General features: G+C 36.7%; 1 protein-coding gene across 1 annotated transcript in view; it reads left to right on the top strand.

Moving 5' to 3' along the window:
* Positions 1–26676, top strand: part of LRP6 (LDL receptor related protein 6) — a 126473-nt gene that overhangs the window by 13484 nt on the left and 86313 nt on the right. Inside the window, exon 2 of the mRNA XM_084298317.1 lies at positions 2776–3169. Within this exon, the coding sequence (XP_084154443.1) occupies positions 2776–3169 (394 nt within the window). The remainder of the gene's footprint in view (positions 1–2775; positions 3170–26676) is intronic.

The raw sequence follows: 26676 nt of genomic DNA, 5'->3' as shown, positions 1-26676 counted from the left end.
TAAACTGTGAAATAGTTGCATAGCTATGAAAGGAATTTCTCTTGGATTTCTTCCCTTTAGTTATTAGTATAGTTCATAACTGTGTTATTCAAGACAGCATTGTTGGGTCCTGTGTCTCTTTCAGAGTGAGTTATATGGAGCAGGATGGGATCTTCTGCCCCATTTCTCCCTTTGGCATTGCTGTTTGAGTCAAGTAAATAGCAGAGATGATACTTGGTACTAACGCTGCCAACTTCAATAATTAGATTTTATAGGATATTGAAGCCTCCGTGTTTTCTGGGAAGGGTTGGAGAGGGTGGGGGAACAAACTTGTTTTTTATTATTTTGGTGATGCATACTTCATTCCTGAATGTCGCAACAAATTGGAAAGCTTAATATCCTCATCTGCCAGCCCTGTGGAATGCGCTACAAGTTGCAGCTTTGAATCAATCTGTATGAAACTGCTCATCCTAAGTGTAGCTGTGTTCATTCTGAGCTGTCACTCAAATAACTGGTATCATTCATGAAAAGGATGCTTTCTCCAACTGTTCCTTGGCCAGCTCTGAGCTCCAACAACGAGTGAATAACCTATGCAGTGCAGTTGTGTTAGGCTCAGCTGTGCCTTCAGGCCTCAGTGATTACACTTGACATGACTGGTGTTCCAATTCACTGCATGCTGTGTGCATGGGTACTCTTGCTCTGTGTTGTACATAATAATGGAGCCTGTACTCATTTGTGCCTGGATTTACCTTTTTTCAAATGCTGGGCATGCTGTCTTATTAGAGAGAACTCTACCAGTTGGCTGCACATTTCACATGGTGCTTTGGGTGACATTGAGCTGGCTATTAATGAGATTTTTCAAGTCACAGTTGTATGCAAGCTTTAAAAAGTAGATTATTGTATTGCATGTCTCTTTTTTATCATTCTCAGTTTACCACGCAGGTTTTTTTTTGTTTGTTTTCTTCTGGAAATGCAGTCTTTGTAAGCAACCTGCACTTAAGGAAACTCTACTGTGATTCATTTTGAATCTTTAGGATATGGAAAATTATGCAAGGAAGGGAAGGAGATAGCAAAGTAAGGTAATAAACATACTTAATAAAAGGTTTCTGCTTTCTGATTTAAAGATGTCTACCCCTTCTCCATAGAAATATAATCTCTAAACTGAATATTTTGCTGCACAATTAAAAACTTGTTTTCTGGAGGGGGAGTACAAATTTAACATCCTTAAAAACAAAAAAGCTCCCCCCCTAGCTATTCAGGTATCTTTCTTCTAAAGTTGGCATGAATCAATTTATATTCAGTACTTCTAAACTTAGGCAGACAGCCTGAACAATTTAGTTTTCAAAAAGAAAAAGAAAGAAAATAGCTTCCAAAGATATAACAGCACTTGTTTAATTTGTTCAGTTAGAGGTAGATTAAGGAACTTCTTAGTCCCTTCAGCTTCTCCCAGTACACGTGGCAGTGTCTTTGATAAACAGTTTTGCAGTAATGAGGGGAGTAGCCTGCTCCTGGAAACTAGCTTTAGAATTTTCTAAAGCATGTATTTGTTAGGTGTTAGTATTTCTAATTTTAGTGTGGGATTCTGAATGCATTGTGATTTCTCATGCAAGAACTGTATCTGTTCTGGCAGTGTAACCATTTACATTCAGACAGGCACGTCTTTGGCTCTGAAATTAGGGCTTTGAGTTAGGACATACATCCTGCTAGAAATTTAATATGCCTACTTATCCTAACAAATAAATCTGGAGGATTTTTGTTAATTTTGTGTGGTGGCAGATAGACAAGTGTTCAGTATGCCAACTACTCTATGTCTAGATGCTGCTGTACAGCTCCACTGCTACAGTGACTGAGTAAACACAGGGAAAGGTAGATATGTTTAGTGGTAAAAACTGTGTACCTTATGTAAAAGTAGGAACGAGGACAGAATTTTCATAATGTTATATATAGCTTGTGGTTAAGAACAATTAAAGGGGCATATTACGTTTAAAAAAAATGGTTGCTTCATGATTGCTTCTTTCCATTAATTGTATTAGTCAGGTATCATGTATGAAAAATGTACTGACCGTGCAAACTGATACAGTAAGCAAATAAGAGGAGTGGAGCTGAGTTTGAAATAACTCACTGTGGTTCACTCATGTGGGTGTATTTTTCTCCCTATCTCTTCATACCAATATTGACACTTAAATATATATATATATATTCCTTTAATTTTCTGTGCACTTTTTATTTGTATGTATTATATGTAAAATATCCAAGATACATAATTTCAGAGAGTATCAACACACACACATGTCTTTGATAGCCTGACATGAATTATGCTTTTATAGAAGCTTGTGCGGTGTATATTACTAAATTCTGGCAATAAATAAATAAATAAATAAATATTTTTGCTCTTGTGGGCCAGTACTGAGTGCTTATAAAGCTGCTTTAACCTCATCTTTCATATTCTTATTTAAGCATCCTTCTGTACAGAACAGTGTCATTTGGGCACTTCAAACCTCCATTTTCTTTGTTCTCTGCCTTCTTCTTTAATCTTATTTTAATAATGCACAGCCCAGAATAATGAGCTGCCCATTACCAAGTTACCATCTTGAGTTGTGGCACAGTTGAAAGACTTCGATTTGAGTCTGTGCTTTTCAGTCAAACTTCAAAATGTCCCCCTGCCTCTTTTTTTGTTCTCTTTCCCTTACATTAGTAGTTGCGCTATGACGGTACATCAGGCCATAAATTGTCCTTAGTAGGAGTGTTGTTAATGCATCTGCCTGTCCCCCCACCCCTTATTTCTCCCACTTGAAGCTGCCCCGCTGTTGCTGTATGCAAACCGACGTGACCTGCGCTTGGTGGACGCTGCACATGGGAAGGAGAACGCCACTGTGATCGTGGGCGGCCTAGAGGACGCGGCAGCAGTGGACTTCGTGTTTGTGAAGGGGCTGATATACTGGAGTGATGTAAGTGAAGAAGCCATTAAACGAACAGAATTCAATAAGTCTGGGAGTGTACAAAATGTGGTCATCTCTGGACTTTTGTCACCTGATGGGCTGGCATGTGACTGGCTGGGAGAGAAATTATACTGGACAGATTCTGAAACAAATCGGATTGAAGTTTCCAATTTAGACGGATCACTGAGGAAAGTTTTGTTTTGGCAAGAATTGGATCAGCCCAGAGCAATTGCCTTAGATCCTGCAAGAGGGTAAGTCTTTGTCAAAATACTTGTGACTATGACCATTTCTTCTATGGCTTGTTTGCTAAGTGATTTTAAATACTCGATGGCACTGTTATTGAAGTTATTCTGATTCATTTTGCATTATTTGCTTCTCTATTATTGTGCCTTGAAAATAATTTGCACTTCTGGAAATGCTTTTATCTTGGTTTGTGAACAACTATAAATCATCAGGCATTCAAAAAAAAAATAAATTATTTTGGCAGTAGTGCAGATGATAAACAGAAATTCTAAGGTGAAAATGTGTAATCTGCTTGAAAAGCCATCAAAATGCCTGTAAATAGGCTTGTGCATCACTGCAGTGTCAAGTAACTGATTTTTTGGGAACGTTATTCCTTGTTAATGTTTATGCTTTATTGAAACAGCAAGAGAAATGAGACAAATAAATGCACTGTACTAAAAATATTTTGAGACGTGTTTTGGAATTTAACCAAAATTAACAGCAAGGTTGTTCTCTTCACTCTTCAGGGAATTTATCGGCGAAAAAAAGGGGGCTTGGAATAGCCCACTCTAGAACAGATTTGATTGTTCCCATTTCTCATTTCAGCCTCTAAATGTGACTTACAGTGTCATCTTTTTGTTCCAATTTTGGGACTAAGCTGTTGTTGACTAGTGGAATATCTTTGACACTGTGTAATCTTCTTACAGTTCATTTATTTGTAGTGTAGATATATTTATACTGTCTTTTTTTCCTGGACAAATAGGAAAATGAATCTCTTGTAATGTCATGTCAAGTAAGTTTTTCAGTCAGCTGGTTGGGGGGAGAAATTAATGCATTATTTCCTTTGCAAAGATGAGGACTGCTTTATTTGCTTGCAGCTTCTTTATATTATAACCTGTTAACTTGTTTGAGTCTTTCCTTCACAAAAGATTTTTTTTTTAATATTTTGTTTGTTTGTTTTGTTTTTATTTTTTTGTCCAAAACATGGCTTCTTTCCCAAGCTTTGTAGGAATGCTATATCCCGAATATTTTCCTCTCCAGTTTCAGTAGGCCTTTGATGGTATATTAACAGGAAAAATGTTTCATTTGCATTACTTATATTTTTAGCTTTGAAAATAACAAAAAGGATAAACTTACTCTTTTCCTCGCTCTTTACTACTTAAAAATTAGAGCCAGTGATAGCACAAGTTTTATTTTTCTAGATTCTAAAACCATTTAAGTATATAAGAAAAGATGCAACAACTTGTGCCCCTTTCACCCACCATCCCAAAAGTGAGAGAGATGGGAGGAAAAATAGTCAAAATGTTTTTGATTTGTCTTGCAACCAGAGAGATGGTGATCCTTATTAGTAAGCAATAACACACTCTTGTAAAGCTGGTCTTTTTTAGTAGAATATTTGTATTTTTCAAATATACCCAGTAATATGTTCAGTGATCAAAACTAGATGATTGCATACTCTTGCACTCTTTCAAAATGCTTAGCTCAAAGAGAAACTACAAGAAAAAGAGTGAAATAGATCAAAGGTAAAGTGAACTCATAACTTTTTCCATACTGATGATCTGTTAAATCGATAGAGTAAACACTTCAATAAACCTGAATTTAAAAACAAACAAAAAAACAAAACAAACACTGTAATTGAAAGACAAGATTTATTTTTTCTTTTTCTAGATCTTTGCAGAAGTCACTTTGTAAGTTGTTATATTAAGGGTATATTTTAGGGAGATAGGAAGGTAATGCAGTAATATATCCACTTTCTGTCTTACCATACTGCAGTATGTATGTGTATGTATGCAGTATGGTATAAATAAATAAATAAATTGCATTCCTTGTATGCAATTTTATGGCAGAAAACCTTTCAGCTTTTAATAAAGCTGATCACATTGCAGAGTTTCCTCTAATGCTTGAAATTGTGGGTGGAAAGGTGTGTTTAAAAAAAAAGAAAAAGAAAAAAAAATCCCCAAACTGTTCCTGTATGTGTTCTTCTTTCACTAATATTTACACTTTCTTCTAGCCCTGTAAATATCTTTTGGTTTCACACTGTTGCCTGGCAGACAGTGGTAGGAATAAGCCATAAAAGGATCTAAAAATAGTTAATAAAATATGAAATTTGGAAAAGCAAAACCCCTTTCATTTTCCTGCAGTCTAGTCCATCTCCTCTTACGTACAGTTGATGATTTTTCCAGATACAGATTTATGAACTTGTGCAATTCATCAAAATAAATGATTTAGCAGCAAAATTTACACTAAGATTGTTATTACTCACAAGCTCCATTTTTAATTGAAGTTTGACAAATATAGTTGATTGCAGATATATAAAGTATTTCATGATCATGTTGAATTTAGTACCAAAATGTATTTGTCTGTTCTGTGCTTGGGTATATATGTGTATTTTCTATACATATTTTTCTTACTAAAAACATGTGAAAGACTGCTTTGAAATAAAACCTTAAGAACAATATAAGCCAGCACAAATATGCAGTAATGAATAACGTGTTTTCTTGGCAGTGTCCCATGTAGAAAAAAATAGTGTTTCGCCAACCCTTTGGTCTTTTCAGCAACCTGTATGTTGTAGGATACTTAGCCATTGCTCTCTGAAGGTCTTTACCCAGTACTTACTCTTCTGAAGAACGTGACTCTTCTTTTTCGGAGCATACTACAGCAACAGTAATGGTATTAAAGAATAACTAGTTTGGGGACCCTTTGCTACCACTGCCAAAACCATCTGTTAATTGTATGTGAGGTTATATGTGTAATTGTGAAATAGCATCGTAGAAATTAGACTTGACGCTCATGTCTGCTATCAATAATAAGTAATACATTCACTAATGGAAAATATTTCACAATTGATAGTTGCGACACAGCCCCCAAGTCTAATTTTTACTCTGATATTTTTCTCTAGGAAGTCATCAGAATCTAAAATGTCTGGACTCTTCTTACTGACCATCTCCTGTGTTTGTTCTCAACTTGGAGCTTTTTATTTCTCTTTTTTATATGCTACAACTTATTTTGCAGTTTATCGTTCTGTTTTCTTGACAGTCAATTAAATATTGTGTGTGTACACATGGTAAAGAATGAAGAGGAAGGGAATGGGGTGCTTGTTCAGCCTTCTTCTGAAGTGGACTGAGGGTTTTCAGGGCTGGTTCAGGAAGGCTTCTGGTTGCTTGTCATCCTTTCTGAAACTGTGTATTTCTGAACATTGTTAAACATAAGACCCTCTTAATAAGATCAACAACTGTGCATAATGCATACTCTGAAACTTCATTATTGACTTTTGCCAAGGGAAGAAGACCAGGTGGTAGACCACCCCATGTGCAGAAGAGCATCATATTTAGGAATGGCTTGCATGAAAATAGAGCACGGGGAAGAGAGGTTTTTCTGCTTCAGTATTTATGATGGGGAAAAAAAAGTCATATCTATTCAGATTCTTGAGCAAGTACTGCTTGAAAATGCAGTATTGTAAATTTGTACTTCTGTTTTTTCTTATTTTACTTGTACCACCATTTTGTCCTCAGGGAAGAGACTTCATTATCATCATTACAGTTCCTCCCCAAATTGCCCTTTAGACAACTTGATCAGCTTTCTTCATAGGAAGCACTATCAAAATGAACTGGTTTTTCTCACTTCTACATGTATTGTTCACCCCAAAGGGAATGTTAAGTGCCTTCTAGAAGTGCTGACTAATTGCTTACTTTTCAGGACATGTTTTAAATCAAGTGACTCTATAGAGTTACTTTAATTGTTCAACTCTTGTAACGCTTTCAGGTTGTAAAGGTTTCAGTTAATGAATGGAATTAAGAGTACAAAGAACTACAATACTTTTTATGACAGCTGAAGTTGATTTTTGGAATTAAGTACTTTACATGTTAGGGAAGATCTTCAGATTCAACGTGCAACCCTCCCCCGGCAGACATTTCAATTTTTTTTTATCTAAAATCTTTCCAGGGAATACATATAGTTTCTTTGTTATATGGACCTGTTTTTTTCGTTTGAAAGCTGGCAACTTACACCTAAGTGTAAGCACAAAAAAATTCTTGCAGTTTCAATACAGGCATTACATCTACACATCATAACAAAAGATCCATGGGAACTGGTGGTATTTGTTGTGGAGTTGTGGATGTTATAAAAACAATATAAGAAAAGGAAAGCAGTTCTAATAACAGTTACAGCATATTTGATATTGACAAAACAAAAAAGATTTCAACACCAAAACCATTTTGGTAATAAAAAAATCACAATTTCTTTGTAAGACTTCAATGAAGGTTTTTTTTTGTTTGTTTACATACAAGTCAGTATTATCTAAAATTACTTTAGATGTAAATCCCAATAATAATGTGAGTAACAGAAGGCTTTGCTTCGTGCCTTCTCTCGCCTGATGCCACATCTCCCTTGAGCAGATTGCATCTGGCTGAAAATATTTATGGTACTCCTCCACTGCTACTGACATGTTTCACTAGCAGCAGATTAGTGCCCTCTGCTTATTTTTTTTGGTGTATAACCTAGCCTGTGACAATCATGAGTTAATTCTGAGGTTTTATAGGTGACTTATATGAAAGTATTAAGCTGATATGAAATCTGCAGACTGTTGTGGTGTAGGCACATCAGTTTATAAGGTGTATTTAATCTTCACCTAAAGAAGCTTTGTTTATCAGAAGATGTTGGTTGCAAATACAGCCCTCTTCATAGGTTTGTTCATTTCCATTACTGTCAGTATCAGAACGTTGAGGCTTTTAAGTCCTTTTTTTAGATGAAAGGCTGTGGCTCAGGGAAGAAAAAAAGTAATTCTGATAACAGCTGGGAGGTTAAAGACAAAATTGTGATATATTTTTTTTGTTTTGGTTTGGTTTGGTTTGGTTTGTTTTTTTTTTGGTGACTTAAAGCTAACCCAGAAGATTGCAATGGTATTGCACAGGTTGTCCTGATAACACTATATCAGGAGTGGCCTGCCTTGGCTCTTGAGCTGCATTTAACTCCTGAAAGATCTAAAATGCAACAGTGGTGCCACTAGTAATTGGATGATGCTAGCACAGGGGCTGTTGGGTGATCTGAAACTCTTGGCACGGGAGACTGCAAATCAGAGAAGATTGCCGAGGCCAAGACTCCTGCATGATGCAAAGCCTAACAGCATGTGAAGCCTTAGCCTGTGGGAGACTAGCATGGCATCTGAAATGTCCTTGCCATCTTCTCCAGAACTAGTAGAGCTCCTTGCTTCTGACGTATGAGGTGTTCAGGTTTTAGCTCTTCATCTTACGAAGATGTGTGGCTTCTGAGAACATGATCAGACATTATTCAGATATGGTAATGGTGTTGAATGCTAACACTTTTAGCTTTTTTAAATTTGAACATCATCGACAGTCTGTTCATTCTGAACCATTTTTTCACAAGACTTCACAAGGTTTGTCTGCGGTTTGTCATATATGGTTCATGCGATTCAGGCTTCCAGTCCATTGCTAGGGTAATTCTGTGTGCCAGGATACCCAAATTGTGAAGGTATGATTTTATTGCACAACTCAAAATATTCATGACATTCTCTTCTCTTTTTGTCTCCTCTGAAGGAGGAGGTGAAGGAAGGTAACCAGAAAGTAACCAGAAACCCATGTATGTAAAACAGCAAAGGCTTGGAGAGGTGACCTCTCTTGTAAATCTTGCTGTGCTGGTTTTAGATGCTGCTTCCACTGACTGTCTATTTTCATCCTACTGCCAGAGGTTGCCAGGAACTCAGAGGAACATGCCAAGACGTTTTCCTTGCTTTTCAGGCATTTAACTTAGTTTTCTCTGTTTGTGGAAGGAGATGCAACAGATTTGGCTTGTTAGAAATAAAACTAGAGTGCACAGAGTTGATTTGTAAAGGGTGAATGTATGTTGTTCTTAAAGACTCAAGTACCATAAAGTTATAGGTGCTTTTAGCTCAAGGCAAGTTTGGAAATAAGCTTTCATCCCTACCTCCTTTGTTAAGTGCTTGGGCTAGAAAATGAGACTGTGGACTGGATCAGTTGAGGGCTGTGCTTTGCCTTCTGCCAACTTCACTGTGAATAAAGTAGTAGCATCTTGAAACACTGCAATTTGTCAAAACCTTGAGTTCATTGTTGGTGTGTTTTTTCTTCCTTTTTTTTTTTTTTTCACTTGGTGTTTTGAGATTTGGATTTGTGCCAATTAGACTTGTGGATACGGTATTTTACATGATAGTCTATCGACAATTTATTAAGGTCACATTCAGGAAGATGGTTAAGCCTGTTAACATGTACCTTAATGTTGGAGTGGTAAGGGTGATAAGAACTGGTAAAATCGATGTGAGTTGGCCTGAACTATCAATGTATACTTCAGAAGTTTACATGTAGTGTTTGTTTAGTGAGTTAGAACCACGTATTTAAAATGAGGTAGTAATTTCTGGTCTGCGTGAATAACCTCTGGTGATGAGTCTTTGGGCATGCTTCTTTTTATCTGCATTTTCAATCCCTACAATTATATCCTAGCATCTAAGTCTAGACTATGAAACTAGACTGTTGTATTAAAAATAAAAATAAAAATTGTGTACAAACAAGTTTTCACTAACCGTGTTTTGAATGAAACTTTATACTGAGTGTACACAGGGAAAGTTATTTTTAAAATCGTGATTTTATACTTCTAGTAAGCATTACTAGCTAGCACGTTAATTAAAACATATTTGTTCATACACCTTTAAAAAATAAAATGATCGTAATATACCTTTTAATAACTATTAACAGGAACTCAAAGGGGCCATACTAATTTACAGCAGAAAGATGTGATCTGAAGTATTGTTCATTCTGTGTTCTTGCTTAAGAAGTTCAAAGTAGTGTTCTTGTAGGGAAAGCAGAGTGGATTTAAAGGAATGTCTGCGATATTTCTGGGGAGAAGGCCAGAGTAAAACAAAACAGTCTTCCTCTCCCAACTCCTCAAATACAATTTGGACGTGTTTATCAGGAAATCATTAGCTTAGAGGCCATGACATGCACTGGTAGCCCATCCATGTAGTAGAGAAAGAGCTTGCAATTGCTCAGTAGAAAAACAAACAAATGGCAACTGACTCAGCATAACAATTGGAAATTGCTGTAAGAAATTATTCTTATACCTCAGTTTAGGGAAAAGTTTTGGTTTTAATCTCTTTACCATATTGAGGCAGGATATTTTAGATTTTTTATGAAAATGATGATGAGCCTTATAGACAATGTGCACTGAAGCAGATCTACACCAGAAGAATGTTATTTGCAAAACTATCCTGCAGTGAATACAGCTCACTGCAGACTTACTTTGTTCATTCTGCGACCATCATCTTCCCTTTTTACATAAGCTTCACTGGCAAAAGCACACTTTTTGCCATAATCTGAGTTTGTGCTCCAAATTTTTGCTGCAATATTTTGGCCTACATGCTGTACACCTCTGAAGTGCATTTGTAACAACCAGCAGAAATATATAAGATAGAGTCTGCCTTAGTCACAGCAGGTATGAGGAGTGTAGTAGTTTTGTGTCTGAGTTGTTAATGAGTCTGCTTTTTATGGGGTTAGGGAGTATGGAGACAGAAGGAATGTCAGAGGAAAAAAAATCTTCATTTAAAATTGAGACAAGGTTGGTTTTGGGTTTTTATACCTCACAGCATTTGGGGAAGTGACTGAAATATGTCCATCTTAGAGTGTAAAGTTTGGTCCAAAGTTTAGACCAAAGGATTTGATTTGTATTGTAGAAAACAGAGCAGAAAGTCAGCTTTGTTTCTTTGGGCAGTATTTTGTGGAGGAAGTTGATTGTTGAATTTATTTTGTTGACAAAAAAAGTTTGATTTATTACTCGTTTCTTGAAAATAGATGATAAATTCTCTTGCTAGCATGATTTGAAACAGACTGATCATATTCTTTAAATAAATTATGGATTAAATTTATTTTATTTTATTTAAAAATCACAGCACTCAGCTGTATGAAAGTTCAGCATGATTAACAAAGGAAAAAAATGTCTACAGAAGAACCATCTTTATTTGGCTGCATTCCTGGAAAAAATAAGACTATCCCTGTGGAGAAAGAGTATATTTTGGTACCGTCTTCTCCGTAAAACGGTCAGATAAAATGTCATGGGATAATACATTGTACAGAGGATGTTGAGCAAATACAGTTTTTTACAGTGCAGCTAGTAAGAAAGGAAGACATACTGGGGACATAAATTTTGAGTGGTCCTAATAAAATATCTATAATAATTGCATATGGAATTTATGTTTATAGACCCCAGGATAGGAGAAGATGGTTTGCATTACAGTCAATATGCCAGGGTGCTGAGTTGGGTCGGTATTTGAAGCAGTACAGTTCCACTGCTTCACTATCTATCTATAAAAGACCTGAAAATGAGCTGAGCAAAGCAAAAGTTTGTGCTTTGAATTTCTGCTTGATGCTCGGAGAAATAATTATCACTTTTAACTCTGTTGTATTATTATAGTCTACCTGTCAAATTTCCAGTCCATCCATTTCATTAGTTGGTGACAGCCCCCTTGGAAGTTGTTTGTAAAACATCTGGCTAAGGTGTGGGCATTTCATAATAAAGCAAAGCAATAGAAAAACCTAAGCCTTGTCTGTGGGAGCTGCTTCAGATGGACCAGTGATGCTATTTCACACTAGTATTCTGGATTTTAAGTTGTGTGCTTTAAATGCACATGTCTGGGTGAGAATGTGAATGTGTATGTAATATGTATTTGTGGTGCCTGTCTAGTTAGTTGCATCTTATAATTGAAACATGCTAGTTGTGTTGTACTTTAAAATAAAAGAAAAATAAATAAAATAAATCCAACGGGGCAAAAAAACAGCAAAATCAGAGTCATGGAAATATTTTTTTTTCCCCTTGGACTGATGAGTAGTAATAGAAAGAATACTAAAATATTTTCTAGACCTTAATGTTTAATTAGAATCCTCTACTATTATTCTCTTCAAAATTGTCAACATCCATTCTGGATCTCTTTCCCCCTGCCCCCCTCCCTCCACGCCCCAGTTCACGTACTTTACATTTTCATTTCTCATGGGAACCTTGTCATTTCTCACTTTTACATCTTAATTCCATGTTTCAGCATAAAATATTACTTATAATAAGTTTCCTCTGTCACTTCAAGCAAAAAGTGGTAAAGATAGGAGATTATGCAACTGAGAACACTGTTAAGACTGGTAAGTCTGAGTGTTTTTTCTAAATAAATCTATGCAAGTGTGAAATTTATTTTTCTTATTTAAAGGATAAGCATTATCTCTGCTCTAGCAGGTTGTAGTATTGTACTAAAAGAAATGTATATTTCAAATTAAGTTCATGCAATTCTCTTGCTGTGTATTGTAGTGATGCTTTCATTTGCTGTAGAATAAAACTCTTATCATTGTCTACATTTAAATGAACTTCTGAGTAAGCTAAAATATACTATTTTGATTTTTTTTTAATAATTATTTTTAGCATGCTTTTTTTTCTTACATTAAAAAAAAAAAAAAAAAGATGCTTATCTTTCTGTGGAGAACACATTTGGATCTAAATTTAAGCCTGATTAGTCCAAGGTAAAAACTAATCAGGAAAAAAATTGCTCAAAAGGTATATGTGATATATAAAGCAGTGGGCTTCTGTAAGCCTCAAACTGTAAGGAGATCTTGGAAGAATGTCTTCAGGTGTGTAAAACAAAACTCACATATTTCTTGCTGTAAACACTTGGAAAGCAATGGAGCTCAAGTAGTTGGTAGCAATCCAGAGTTGTCTGTTTTTGTTGGGGTGGGGAGCAGGAGGGAAATTGCTGCTTTACCTTACTGTAAGGTCTGACTTAAATGTTCCATTAACTGTATAAAGTGTCGTGTGTTGATTTTACTGTGCTTTCCTGATTAAACAATATGTCATTTTATTGTCGTAGTCTGACACGCTATTTTAAACAGTATTAAATGCTGTGCTTATTGTGGCCAGAAATGATCTTTGGAGGTTCTGACTGAGAATGTCTATCGGCCCCGAGGCATGCATAAAACTAGTTGCTCCACTGAGGGGAATGATTGCTGAATGCGATGCTCAAGCCAGCACTCATCATTGAGTTGGCAGACTCAGAGCTTCTTGGCTAAAGAGTCAACAGTGAAACCAGAGATTTGCTTTAGTAAAGGTCTGATCGCTGCTCATAACCACTAAAAGCTTGAGTATTAAATAAATTATATAGGCCTAATCATCATTTTATAGCTACAAACCAAATTTGGATTTAAAGAGACGGGTACTATGAAAGCATGAAAGTACAATGTGTTCTTGAGGTTTGACAGAAATTTCTTACTTAACTGGAGAAGAATTGTCTTCTTGCATTAAAATGTACTTCTTTTTCGAGACAGAAATGAGACTTGGAATACTGTGAGTTCCTAAACAGAGTTCTCTATATAAATGTATTTATTTTAGCTTCATTAAAATCAAAGAAATTTTGTCAGCTAATGTAACCAGAGCGTTCTGCCCACAGTTCAGTAAGTATCTGAGGGATAGCCTTGTTGGTAACTTTGAAACAGAGAGGAGCTTTTTCATGCCATGTCCCAAGCTGCCTGATGTTGATCAGACCCTCTATATGCCATGGCCCTGCTGTTGCCTGTTCTGTCTTCTCTAACTAAATAAAAAGGGAAATCCAGGTCAGAGGAAAACAGCAAATGTGTTGGCTTTCCAGTGTCCATTGGGACATACCTGAACTGAAGCCAAGCAATGACTAGGAGAAAGGCTCAGTGACTTTGAGTTTTGATGGGCTTTATGGTCATCCAGGGGCTCTACAGATACAGAGACAGAAGTTTTCCTATTTTCTTCAATGAGAATAGGATTATAGATGCCAAAAGGCCACCCTTGCAACAGGGTGGGAAGATTAAGATTTTTGAGCTCTGGTTCTTATTTAAAATCTTTGTCTTTGTCACTCTTCTTTTGAAGCCTGGGCCTATGCAAACAACTGCTAGTAATCTCAAGTTGAAGTTTTCATTGGTGGCTGTGAAAGTATTAGGCTTCTTCTGTGACTCTCCAAAACACAAAATGGAGACAGACTGTGCATTTGCGTAGTTTGGGACTCTTTCCTGCCACCTGCATGGTTTGTAAAATCTTCCAAAAAATCTCACTCATCCCCTTTGTCTTCTGTATAAACCACATTTTAAAAGCTCCCTTAGAGAATTTGACGTGTTATACCCTAGAAATGCATGACCTCAGCCAAAACTTGAGTAAAGAGAAGTGACTTTGTAAAGATGGTGGGCTACGTTATGTTTGCACACACATGCATGCAGATGGTTGTTGACATGTGTGTATGTGTGTATGCATATTTTATCTGTGGAGTTCACACTAGTGTGAATATTAACAGTACATATACCAAATGATCTACAAATAGGAGGTATCTGAAATCTGCTACAGAAGTTGTTCAGTTAAAAATTGAACAGAACTGCAGAAGAACTTTGGGTGCAAGTCTTTCAGAGGCTAAACCCTTTATATTTTATCTGGTGACCTTCTTAGTCATATATTATTTGACTGTTAAGTTGATCTTGACAGGACTATTCCTACAAAATTAAAAATGTACTCAAGTGTTTTGAAGGACCCAAGCTGGAAACTGCTGGATACCAAGCAGTTTGTGGTCCTGAAGCTAAGAGGCTGAAGTAGTTGACAGTGTTTTGGAAGGATAAAAAGATGAAAAGACAAACTTAGTTTCTTACAAGGAAGTAGATGCTCTAAGAAGTAACTATGAAGATTAAAAGTAAGATTTGTCATATTGGGAAAAGCTGTCTGACAGCTCTTTTACAGGCTACCAGAAGTCCTATATTTAAAACTAGACAGGAAAGAAAGTGACTCTGAAAAATACAATAAACTAAAATAGACCATTTTTGAAATCAAGCAGACTATCATCCATGTTAGTTACTTTATATTTAAACCTTTGTTTGAGTTCTGCCTGTCATATTACACATTAAAAAGTCTAATCTTAGGCTTCTGCTTGTGAAGGATTTGGCGTAAGACTCTTCTATTGTTAATTTCCAAGTCTGAGTTTGCTTAGGAATTGTCATCCCTGAATTCACAATTGCCTGCTCCAGTAAGAAAAATAAATTATTTTGTGCAAACGAAAGTGTTTGCAGAATCAGTTAACTATAAAGTAAATTTATGAAGAGAATACAAAATTATTTTTAATATGCTATTTTTAAAGTTTATATTACAAAAATAGTTGTGCTCTATAAAATTTCTGCATGAGAAAGGATAGTTAATGCAAATATTTGCATCTTGAAATAGGGAAAGATGAGAATTGTTAATACATATATCTCAAGATTATCTAATTTTTTCTCTCACTCTGCCACATTTCCCCCCACCATGTACACTATCCACTTTCTAGACCAAACCTTTCAGTTTTCTAACTATACTTTACATTCACTTATTGAGGGAATGTGTATAGCAAACACATGCCATGGGGATTTTTTTTTTTTCCTTCTTTGTTGAAGTTCTAGTTTCCAGAGCATCTTAAAGATGGCTCTTAGAATCTGTCTTGTGAACTGCCTAATTTTTCAGGCTTGCTTGTTGTGGTAGACCATAAGGGTAGGATAGGTAAAATCACAGCATTAATAGTTATTTTGCCATAACAGTGTTGAGTATGCTGGTTTGGTACAAGACAGTGTTTTTTCCACAAAGAGAGTTTGTGGCATTCCAGTGTCCAGACTTAAATGATTGTTTTCTTATTGCAGGACCTGGATGCTATATTAAAGTTCTTTTCACTAACTGCTGAATATTAACGGCAAGTGTTTTCCCTTGAGATGGTAAAGAATAAGATTGAGCTTAATCTATGTATTTTTCTCTTAAATAAGACCAAAATCATATTAAAAACAATGTAAAGAACAACTACTATCCCCTATTTAAGTATAAGCCAACTCTGGCTGATAAAACGGAGTTCTGGTGAGAATTTGAAAAATGCATGAGCTAGGTGATGAGAACAAGTATCAAATTGAGTGCTTGATGATTTTTAGTAAAATGAATGTTAAACTTTTTCTCTTTCTTGTGCATCCTTTTTTTGCAAATACATTGTTTGTGGTGAACCATGAAACTTGCCATTTTCACCATTCTCTTGCTTCTAGGTAAGTTTCTTATGGTGTGACCGTTGTCAAGAAATTTACAAAAACATGCAAGACACAGCTTGTCAAACATATGTTCAGTGACTGCTTGACTAATGTTCTTCTGATGGAAAAAGTTCTGGCTCCTTTTTTTAGAAACAATAAGAAAAATCTATGGGAACAGCTAGCCTTTTTATGACTGACTTTGAAGCAGTAACATGACTTGTTTCTCCATTTGAGGCTGTCCCTCTGGAATTGTGATGTCACTAAGTTCTGGCATCTGTTTTCTCAGTGCTGTCGAGTGCCATGCATTAATCTTAACTAAGATAGTTTGGTGTTTTCTGTTGTGTGTCTGACTGCAGAATTGTCAGTCTTTTAAAAATAACTTACTAAATAAATGATGCTTTCCAAAATCATAAAGCGACGTGAATAGTCACTGTATCCAGGGAGCCAACAAATTTCAGGCAAGGAATGTACAGATCAAACCTTTTGACCTTCAGTCATTTCATTTCACTTAGGTTTACCCTGTTTGTGTAACTGAAGACTGTTTTAATGTAGTTGTGTTTCTAGCCGTGACACGAAATCATATGAGTTAATGAAGTGGTAATTATGGTCTGGTGTTATCTCCATCTAGGCACTAGCAGGCTGAGTTATGCAATTCACATACCCTGTTATATAGTGGATTTGATTACAACACCTTATTCAGTGTTTCAGCAACAGGAACTGTTGACAAGAATGGCCATGCCCAATTTTGTTTCAGAGCTGCTCCTGTGTCTTATTTATCCAAGACCTTTTTTTCATGGAGAGATTTGTTACCCTGTTTAGAACTGAAATGCTTATTTTCTAATTAAAAAAAAAAAACAAAAAACAAAAAACATGCTCAGCTGGTGAATTCAGAGATGGTAGTAGGTATTTGTAGCATTCTGATTTGGGGCATGAAATTGCCCTTCAACAACAGTAAGAAGCTTAATAGTAGGAGTTTTTTTTTGTTGTTGTTTGTTTGTTTGTTTGTTTGTTTTTCCATCTAGAATTCAGTTTTATTTTAGTCTTGATCTTTCTTTTACAGGTTTGACTGAATTCAAAGTCTGTGTCTAGTGCTGTGTATACTAACTTGAAGTAGGAAAGGATGAAAGTGGAATGGAAGGATGAAGGAAGCTCTAATTTAAATAAATAAAGACCTGTCTTGAGGAAAACGTGACTTGATAAAGCATTTTCCACAAAAACATGTGAACACCAAATCTCTGTTTTACTCCTTTCTTCCACTTTTTGGAACCCAAAATGATTTGCTACTGTTCCTCTTATCAGAAGTAGAGTTGACTTTGCATGTCAAAAAAACGAACTTTTTATTGTTTTGCCAATCACTTTTTCAAGTGTTCCTCTGCTTTTTCAGCCTTTAATCTGCATTGTAGTGTTGTCTTATGCCACTCTTGACATGTTTCAGAATGCATTGGATGAATTTGTTTAGAGAAACAGTTCTCTCTCTCTCTCTCTCTTTTTTTTTTGCTTTTGCTTTTGTTTGTCTTCAGAACCACAGCAGTGGGCAAAATGTGTCAGCAGAAGTAAGCTGAATGATTCCACAGACAAACTCTTCTCACTGCCCAAAGAAAAATAACATTCAATTGAACCGCTGTTTTAATGGTAATAGTATATGCAATTCAGATATAAATTTATCTTCCCAGATCGGCAAAGATTTCCAAGGTAACTGTGAGTGAGCTGGATGTACTGTACTGGAATACTTGTTCATAAACATAGGCTTTTTTTTTTTTTAAGGATTTTTCTATTTTATATAAAAACATTCAAGTAGAATAGTGTGTGTGGTTTGTGGAATGATTGTGGGAATAATATGTTTACCTATACATGAAAATGATAGGTTGGGATTTAAGTCTATTTGGAGGCACCTGTGGTCTCGTGTACTTGGTCGGCTGGTTGGTGGGTAGAGGGTGCATGTGTGCCCACCCGTGGCACAGAACTGCGTGGCTGACTATTTCTAGCTGCAAGAAGTGGACTGAACAACTTGCACAGGAGATGGTCTGATCTGCTCTGTATAGGCTACAGGATGCCTTTTCAAAGTGTTGAAGCCCACAGGCTCAGGTTGAAGCCGAGGTGATTGGGAGATGGTGACTTGATGGCAAAGTGTGACTCCTTTCATCCAGGTCTTGTATATTCTCAGATTTTTGACCTTTCTTTGGAGATCACAAAAACCATGTCAGTCAAGCAGCTGATATTTTGGTTTTGTCCCCTTGTAGTGCTGAGAAAGCTCCCCAAGCACTGCAGTTGGGCATCTAGTGCGAGGACACCTGGGGCCTGTGGGGGTACAGAACAAGTCATAACGTGCAGTTGTGTTATTTAACTGTGGATGTCTTCTGAACTAGATCATAGTATCAGCCTAGTAGTGAGAAGATATTTGTTTTACAGAAAGTTATTGAGATTCTAGAACATAAAGGTGGTTGTTGTGGAGTGTTGTGTGGCTGTGTTTATAAGGGAAATATTTCTTCTCCATGTTTAAGCATATTGATGAAAATTTAAAAATCAAAAAACCTGAAGTAGGCAATAGCTTAGGGGTGTGTTTAATTGATGGTTTGTCATCTGTAAAGGCATGAGCTTGCGTTTTCAGTATAATAAAGGTCTCAATGGTAGCCTGGGGAATGGTGGTGGTATGGAGCAAGGAAGCCTGGTAACTGGATATTTTAGTTGAGGATCAGACAGTATTAAATTTAAAGTTAAGCACTGTCAAACCAGTTACACAGATAAACAGGACACATCTCAAAAGAAAAGTTTCTGCAAGCAACCCTTGGTATAATGAAAGCATAGCTCCTGTGTTTAGAAGGAAATCATACTATGATATAAAGTAACAGGCATCTAGACTGTGTAGTCATTCTTAAAACATCAGCAGGTATTTTCCATAAATAAGATCAGTGTGTAGAATAAAAACATATGGTTGGATTGCATCATCTTGGGTTGCAGAGCTTATTTCTTCAGGAACACTTATGTACAGATAGCTGAAGACATTATGCCATGAATTGGCAATAGTTACAAACATGTAACTTTACAAAAGCATTACACATTCAGTGGTGTAATGTGTTTAAAAAAACAGTTTTGATAGGGGTGAGGTCTGCCTTAATACTATAGTTGGGTGAAAGTGATTTGTGTATCACTCAATAAATATACTGTTTGCTGCATGCTGATTACTGCAACTTTTTTTTTTTTTTTTTAAAGATATGGGAGATGAAAAAAATCTGTTCCTGATTTTTCCTTGATTTTTATTTTTTTGGGGAAGAAGGAGTGAGCAGGGGAGAGGGAAGCAGAGAAAAATCATTATTCCTGCCATAGGATTCATCTTTAATGTCGTGTTTATACAGTAAAACTAATTTATTTTCCAAACATTTGCTGTTTAGATGTTTTGTGAGCACAGTGTTGTTCTCTCCACTTCCTTTCTTCCCCTGCCACCCTTGCAGATGCCTGCTGAAACAGGTATGGAAATTCTGCCTGAATTGCTGAAGCCAATGCTATGCCAGCCTTCTGTGACTGTGTTTTAACACATGAAGCAGCAGCTGTGCTGATGCACATTCAAAGTACCAGTATTGCTTGTCAAACAATTTAGATGAATTGAGAAGTGAAAAAGCAAAAATGGGTTACAAAACCTGGAAAGAGTATAAACACTGTTGGGAACACTTTGAGGGAGTTGAGAGAGTTTTAAGGAATGTTTGTGGTATAAGCACTCCTTTCCATTGCTGCATCCCCAAATGCAAAAACATGGTGCTAATGTGCCACTGAACTGTTTATAAAGAAACAGAGGTGCTAATCCATCTTCCTAGTTTGAGAAGATGAATTATATAAACTACATTAGATGATGAAGTAAGAGCTGAAGCTTTCATTAAAAGATTTCCAGTTTGTTAAAGTAGGCACAGAATTACCTGACAACTTGTTTTTGTTGGAAAATGCCGATTAATCAAAATTGAAACTTTTGTGGAAACACTTGTTTTGACAACTTTTCTTTAGGTTGTCATCCTGTTTCACATTGTTGGAGCCTTGAGTTTTCATCTCTTGCAGCCATATCACACTAGCTAGCTGGAAGCTGGTAAAACACTGATTTTCAGCTGAGGGAGTGTTGTGATCTCTCTATTTCTATCCAGGTAGATCTTTCTGTTTCAAATGTTACTTTTAATTGTTGGTCTATTTCAGTGAATACTCTACTTCTATTTCTTGTAAACTTTGTGTTTGTTTCAGTGGTTACAGCAAGACTTAGTTTAGTTAAACACTTCCAGAAAAAGGAACAGTATCACCCTTTCTATATGCCCAGCTCTCATTCCTTTATCAGCTCTTCATCCTGGTACTTTCGTCGGTGCTACTCTGGGCACTGCCTGTAGGGCAGGTAGGAGTAATGCTTGCCTAGGTCACCAGAACTTTAATACTTGTCTTGCAGATCCTAAAAGGTAAGGGGAGGAAAAAATGTAACAGAGAGGAATTTGATGACTATGTGTATGTGTGTATATATGTGTGTGTGTGTGTATGTATATATTTTAGGAGATAGAAACAGGGCAGCTGAGGAGAGATGGGCTCTTTTTCCCTTGTCAGAAGTTTTAGCTTCATATGTTGGTTGAGTTGTACAGCTTTGCTTGTAGATTCTGGTTATCATATAGGAATGCTAATTATCCTCTGGTTGTTTTCAGAGGCAATCTTTTCAACAGTTACTAATCTGTCTCTGTCTTGTAATGTTTTCTCAGTGGTGTTTTTTCTCTAAGGTTATTGCAACTTTTAAGGTAATTGTGAAGGTCTGTGTCATCTCCACTAAAGGTCTGATTTTCATGGTGACATACCAAGTCCACACTATGAAATGCAAGGCATTTTTCTTTCTTACTTGCCAAAAGCAATGTCACTAAATTGCAACCAGCAGCCTTTTAATTCACCCTGTGATTTGTTCATCTTTTGTCTGAATACTAAGCAGCTTATTTTGTGAAAGTCATATTGTCTTAAATATATGAGCAGCTGCAGAGGAGGAAATACACACTGAGTTGCTTAACAGATCCATGTTGCCACTTGATATTCTTGCTTGGTTATCTTCCAGCACAGGATGCGTTCTTGCCTCTAAAGGTGAGATTGGGAGGATAGCAAAGCAGTAGCAGATTGTACTGCCAAAATAAATAATTTGTGGGTCTCTTCCACCACTCCAATCTCATAAGGACAGCTGTTAACCAAATGTTTGACCTGCTTAATGGTGTGGGGATTGGGTACTATTTTGATAGGGCAGTGTAATTAATGACAGGTGGCACTGCAAACTAATACTTGTTTTCTGTGATAATTTTGGCTTAACTATGCACAGCTAAAAAGCTTAAAAAAGCCAATCCTGGCACAGACTAGTGCTTCCAGCAGAGGGTTTAACCAAATAAAGAGTGAGCAGTTCCCTTCAGTGGTAGTACAAGAGCTACTGTTTCTCTGCAGAAGCAGCTTTAGGGAGAGCCGTGTTAGCTGTCTAGCCTTCCACATATTTTATGCCATGGATGTTCTGTGCCTTTTGCTACCCCTGCTGATGTAATTAGAAGCCAAAATGTGTTGCAACTGTGGAAGACTTGCTGGTGGATAGCAACTCCACTCCGGACCTTGGGTCTTGTGTATGGATGCTAGGGAAGATGGTTGCTGCAGAATTTTGCTGTACCCTTAATTAGCTCCTCTGAGGTTACAGGTTTATGTATGTGAGCTTTGTGTAGCTGAGGAGGGCAATGTTCAAAGCTCTGTAAGAGGATTCTTTACACTGAGTGTATCAGTTTGGGTAATGTTAAGCTAGCAATGAGCACACACACACAGAAATTTGATGGATCTAGGAGCTGATGATACTCTAGAAATAAGAACAAACACCACTGGCAGTTAGTATGTCTGGTGTGTGTGTGTGTGTATAAACACTGTAGATATGCAAAAAAAAGTCCTAATTTGGTCTTTGCAATTTGTTGCTCGATTTCAGTCACATCAGGGTCCCCAGTGTCACGTCCCTGTGATAACACAGGGGCAATGGTGCAGGTTTCTCTTCCCTAACAACATCCACATGGGACAGATGTGCTACAAATGCTGGACCTGCTGCCTCTGTTTTAGTTAAACTTCAAGGAATCCAGACGTGACATGCTTCTAACTAGAAGACCATTTATTTATTTATTTATTTATTTAAATTCCAGTGTTCACAGAAAAACTTTTTTCATTAGTGTTTTCTTTCTTTCTTTGTTTTCCAGAGGTTTTGCCCATCACTCAGTTTTAGAGTGGTTGTGCCTTGTCCTAGAAGTAAGGTAAAAGGAGAGGGTTTAGGTAGATGCCAGTTCATCACAGGGGATGTGCAACAAAAAAAGCAGCCCTTATGTCTAGTTTCTAACCTAATATGATTTTTCTTTTAACAGATAGTCAGTGCATGTAGTTTATTTAAATGACCTCAAAAACACTTGCTTGTTCCTCACTCTGGAAAAAAACCTTCTGCTTTGACAGCAGTTTCATATCTCTATAGGAGCCTTCTATGGAGGGGGAGATGATGTCTCTGCTTAAATAGCAGAAGTTGATACTTTCACTTGGTGTCAGATATAACTGCCTCATTGACATCAGTTTGGGTTGGTGACTCTATAAAGAAAAAAAACCTAAATAGTAACCTCTCTTGTTATAATTTAAGTGAATGCTGAGCTGTTGCCAAGCTGAGCAAGCCTCGTTTCTTTCACTGTTATCTCGGACCAGAAATAAAGAGAGTTTGTGCCCTTCTGTTCGAAAGTTACCAGAAAAAAAGATTTTTGAGGGGTGGTGTTCACATGTCTTCCTTAGGTACCCAGCTTGTTGAGTTAAGTTAGCCAACTCAACTCCCACTGTAGTCACTGGAAAAGGGTGTTTTTTTTCTTTGGGTTGAGTCTGAGCAATACTGTAACCTCTGCAGGAAGCTGCTTCTTTTCGCCTGTTTAGTGCATGGGCTGAGCTGGCTAGCTCACCCTGATGAATTAGGGTCTAAAGCTGGACGTTGTGATTAATGCCACTTCTCCTCAGAGGACACTGAATGTTTGAAACTAATATCAAATCATTTCAGTGCCAGCTTTGGAGATCTTGGTTGCTTTTATTGACCATAAAAAGAAAGGCAAAAATATACATTCTTTTAAAAAATACTTACAGTGTAACAATCAAGTTTAAAAAAAAAAAGCCCCCTCAAATAAACCTAGTGTGAATTTATTGGATAATTTCTTCATGTGGTATGAAAGGCTGAGCAAAAGGGTCATTTCATGTCCCACACCAGTTCAAGAAACTAGAGCTTCATAATAATTCCAGCATTGGAGGCATCCTAATAGACATTGACCTTGAATCAGTAATACAAGTCTGACTTGCATATATTTTAGACTCCTGTGGTCATTAAAGCACCGTTCCTGATAAAACTGTGATGAAGGCAAGAGTCTTTGTATTTCATCTCCATTAAAACAACTGTTTTATCTCTGGAGCAAAATGAGGCCTTATATTCTTTTTATTATTATTATTATTTATTTTTTTTCCTTTTAATAGTAGTCCTCATAGTTGTTATATCATTCATTTCCAAAGCAAATTCAGAAAATCTTCTGTTAGGCACTGCAGCCCAAGGTAGCGGGGCACAGAAGGTCTCTGTGTAGAGAGGATTTTTGTACTCAGACTCTTAAGGCACTAATACAGCCATCGATATGTACAGACCTTCAATTTGGTGTGTTACATGGAACTTCAGTTTCTTGGCTTCCCTGAGTATAGAGGAGAGCGTACAGCATTGTGAAGCATGGCTTAGGCTCTTATTCTTGAAAATGGCTATTAGAAAGACTTGATTACAGATTGAATTCTTGCTTGCATGTAAAAGCCATTTCTCAGATGGTTATGTCAGCTCATCTAGCTGATCCTGAAGACGTTAGAAAACTGTCAGTGGGAAGAATATCTCAAGAACTCCTTTTTTTCTGAATTATTAGCTGTGAGCTAGGGAATGGTGGTGTTACTGGTGTAGGGAGCTGGTTAGAAGAAGCTTCAGCAGCTAGGGCTAGCCCTAGCCAAGTCCGTTTTCTTTCCCTGTGCTGTGAAAAAGCTGCAGTACCTATTTTCTTGGATTGTTAATTAGGCAAGTTAAGGTAAATATGCATTTGGTTCTCTACTCAAGCAACAGAATGCATCCTTCTGGTGTAGCTGTTCCTTTTGTGCAAACTGGCCTGATTCTATCAAGCTGTCAATGTCACATGCCATCGAATCATAGTCTTCACTCACTATGTGTCAGTGTGCAAAGCCAAGCTGTTCTGACAGCTTCCCAGTGCAGTCCACAAAAAAAAAAGCAAAAAAAAAAAAAAAAAAAAAGCAATGTTATGAAGAGTTAAGGCTTCCCTGATTAAATTCACTATCTACATTTCTTACAAACTTGGGGGAAAGTCTTACCATTGCAATGACTTTTGTGTATTATTAGTATACCTCTGTCCTTTTATTTAAATTTATTTGTACAGTTCTTTTCCAAACATATTTTTGTCCTCAGTGGTAATCCCAAACAATTTTTTTTTATCATTTACATAACTGGAGATCTGTTCTATTGCAATTAAATTCGGTTCAGAGAAAAGTAGTTAAACATTAATTGTCAATAAAGCAGATAAAAGCCCTTGGTAAAATTGGATAACAAGCATGAAGGGATTACTGTTCATGACTTGTAACAAAAGAAAGTATTGCTATCTGAAGCACATCATGGAAAGGCTAAGTTGGACCTGATACGAAAGGAATAAATTAAATATAGAGCAAAATCAATTTTTTGTAAGTGAACACATTCAGATAGTTTTCAGAAGTTATATTGCATTTGAGATTTGAATGCATCCCTAATGTACATAAGCTCAGCTCTTGGGGCAAATAATATACATACATACACATACATAATCTTGAATTTTACTTTCTCATATTTTGAGTGCACTCTCATGAGTGCTGGCTAGAGCAAAACTTTGAGGGGTTGGGTTGTGTGAGTGTCTTACTGCATTTCATGGAAAATGTAAGCTTAAAGGAAAGCCCAGAACCTAGATGAATTAATCGCACTTTGCCTTGGGACAGAAATCACATAAAGTGAAAAATGTAAATTATGCATGGTTTGGACACAAGTCTCAAGCTATCAGCAATTGTGCTCAATGCTGCCATTATTAATGAAGCTATCTTCCTGCCCCAATCTTTTTCACCCTTAAGACTATAAATGTGACTTATAGAAGATTTTTGGAGTAGAAAAGCTTTGTCCTTTTTTAAAGGAAAAACACACACACACACACAACCAGTACTATCCTGCTTCAGAGTTTATTAGTGATACACGGCTATGTGGTGGGCTTAATTTCAGGCTGGTGAAGAAAGGATGCAGAGTTCAGTCAACCTGAGAAAATCTTAACAGAAGTTACAGTTGAGTAATTGTGGAGAGGGATGGTGTTATACAAAGAACTAAAAACTCCGCTTTTGGGTGTAATAGGGATATAGAGTTGCAAGGTGAACAGCAGGGGAACTCTAATGAAGTGCAGTTTCATTGGCAAGAAATTTGACAAAATTGTATCCTTACATTCTTCCCCCTAGAACAATTCCTATAGTAGAAATAAGACTTGAAACCACCATGTTGCCTATCGGCGCTAAGAAAAACAGCAGTATGGCTGCTGAAAACACCAGTATCTTTAACACATTGCATTCCCACCCCTGGAAATTAACAGTCATACATTATAGCAGATCTTATCTAGTGTAACAACTACAGGTCAGAATGTGACCTGAGTTTACATGTTAGTGAATTATTTTAAATGCAATTTTTGTGTGAATTTGATTAGTAATTCTAAATTAGTAATTAAGTTGGTGTTGCTTCTGCTTAGCTGTGGCTTGCTCTTGAAGTGCTCTTGTGCTGGGGGTTATGTTAGGATACTTTACCTTCTTGAATTTGCTATTGAGCCTATGGATTCCTGTTCATTGCTCCTGACTTCATTCAAATAAATTATTTAGGTATTTTTGGCAAGATTTGAGTGTTTCTCTGCAATATATCTTCAAGACTCAACCTTCTCCATAGCTGCCTTCCCAGCTGGTAGTGTCTCTTCCACATGCTGGGCTTATATTTAAAACCTGTGCCAGGTTCTGAGTGGCATACATGTATTTTATAATAAAGAACAGAGCATGATCTCCACTTAACTTGCTCAGTATTTTGCTCAAAGAGTGGCACAGAATATGATAGGCCTCTCCCCATTAAAGCAAGTCTTATAACAAAGTAATAAAGTAAAAAATGTAAGGGTAAGAGAGCATCACGGAACCAACAAATTTAAAAGATGAAAACTACCAGAAGCTTCAGGGTGAAATAGCAGTGCAGTTCCCAGCTGTATATCAACACATGGATCACTTGCTCTTTTGTGGCATTGTGCATTACAGGTTTTAAAGCATTCCAGGCCTGAACTCAGTTTTCTCTCTGCTCACACGTTTTAAATTACTCTTTGAAATATTTATTCTCAAGTTAGCTGAATGTATTTGATTTGTGGAATGAAACAGTAAATTTGGCCCTATAGCAAAAT

Source organism: Netta rufina (assembly GCF_964035555.1).
Source record: "Netta rufina genome assembly, chromosome: 1".
NCBI classification, from domain to species: Eukaryota; Metazoa; Chordata; class Aves; order Anseriformes; family Anatidae; genus Netta; species Netta rufina.
The sequence above is the reverse complement of the archived record's forward strand: the minus strand, read 5'-3'. Positions and strand labels throughout refer to the sequence as shown.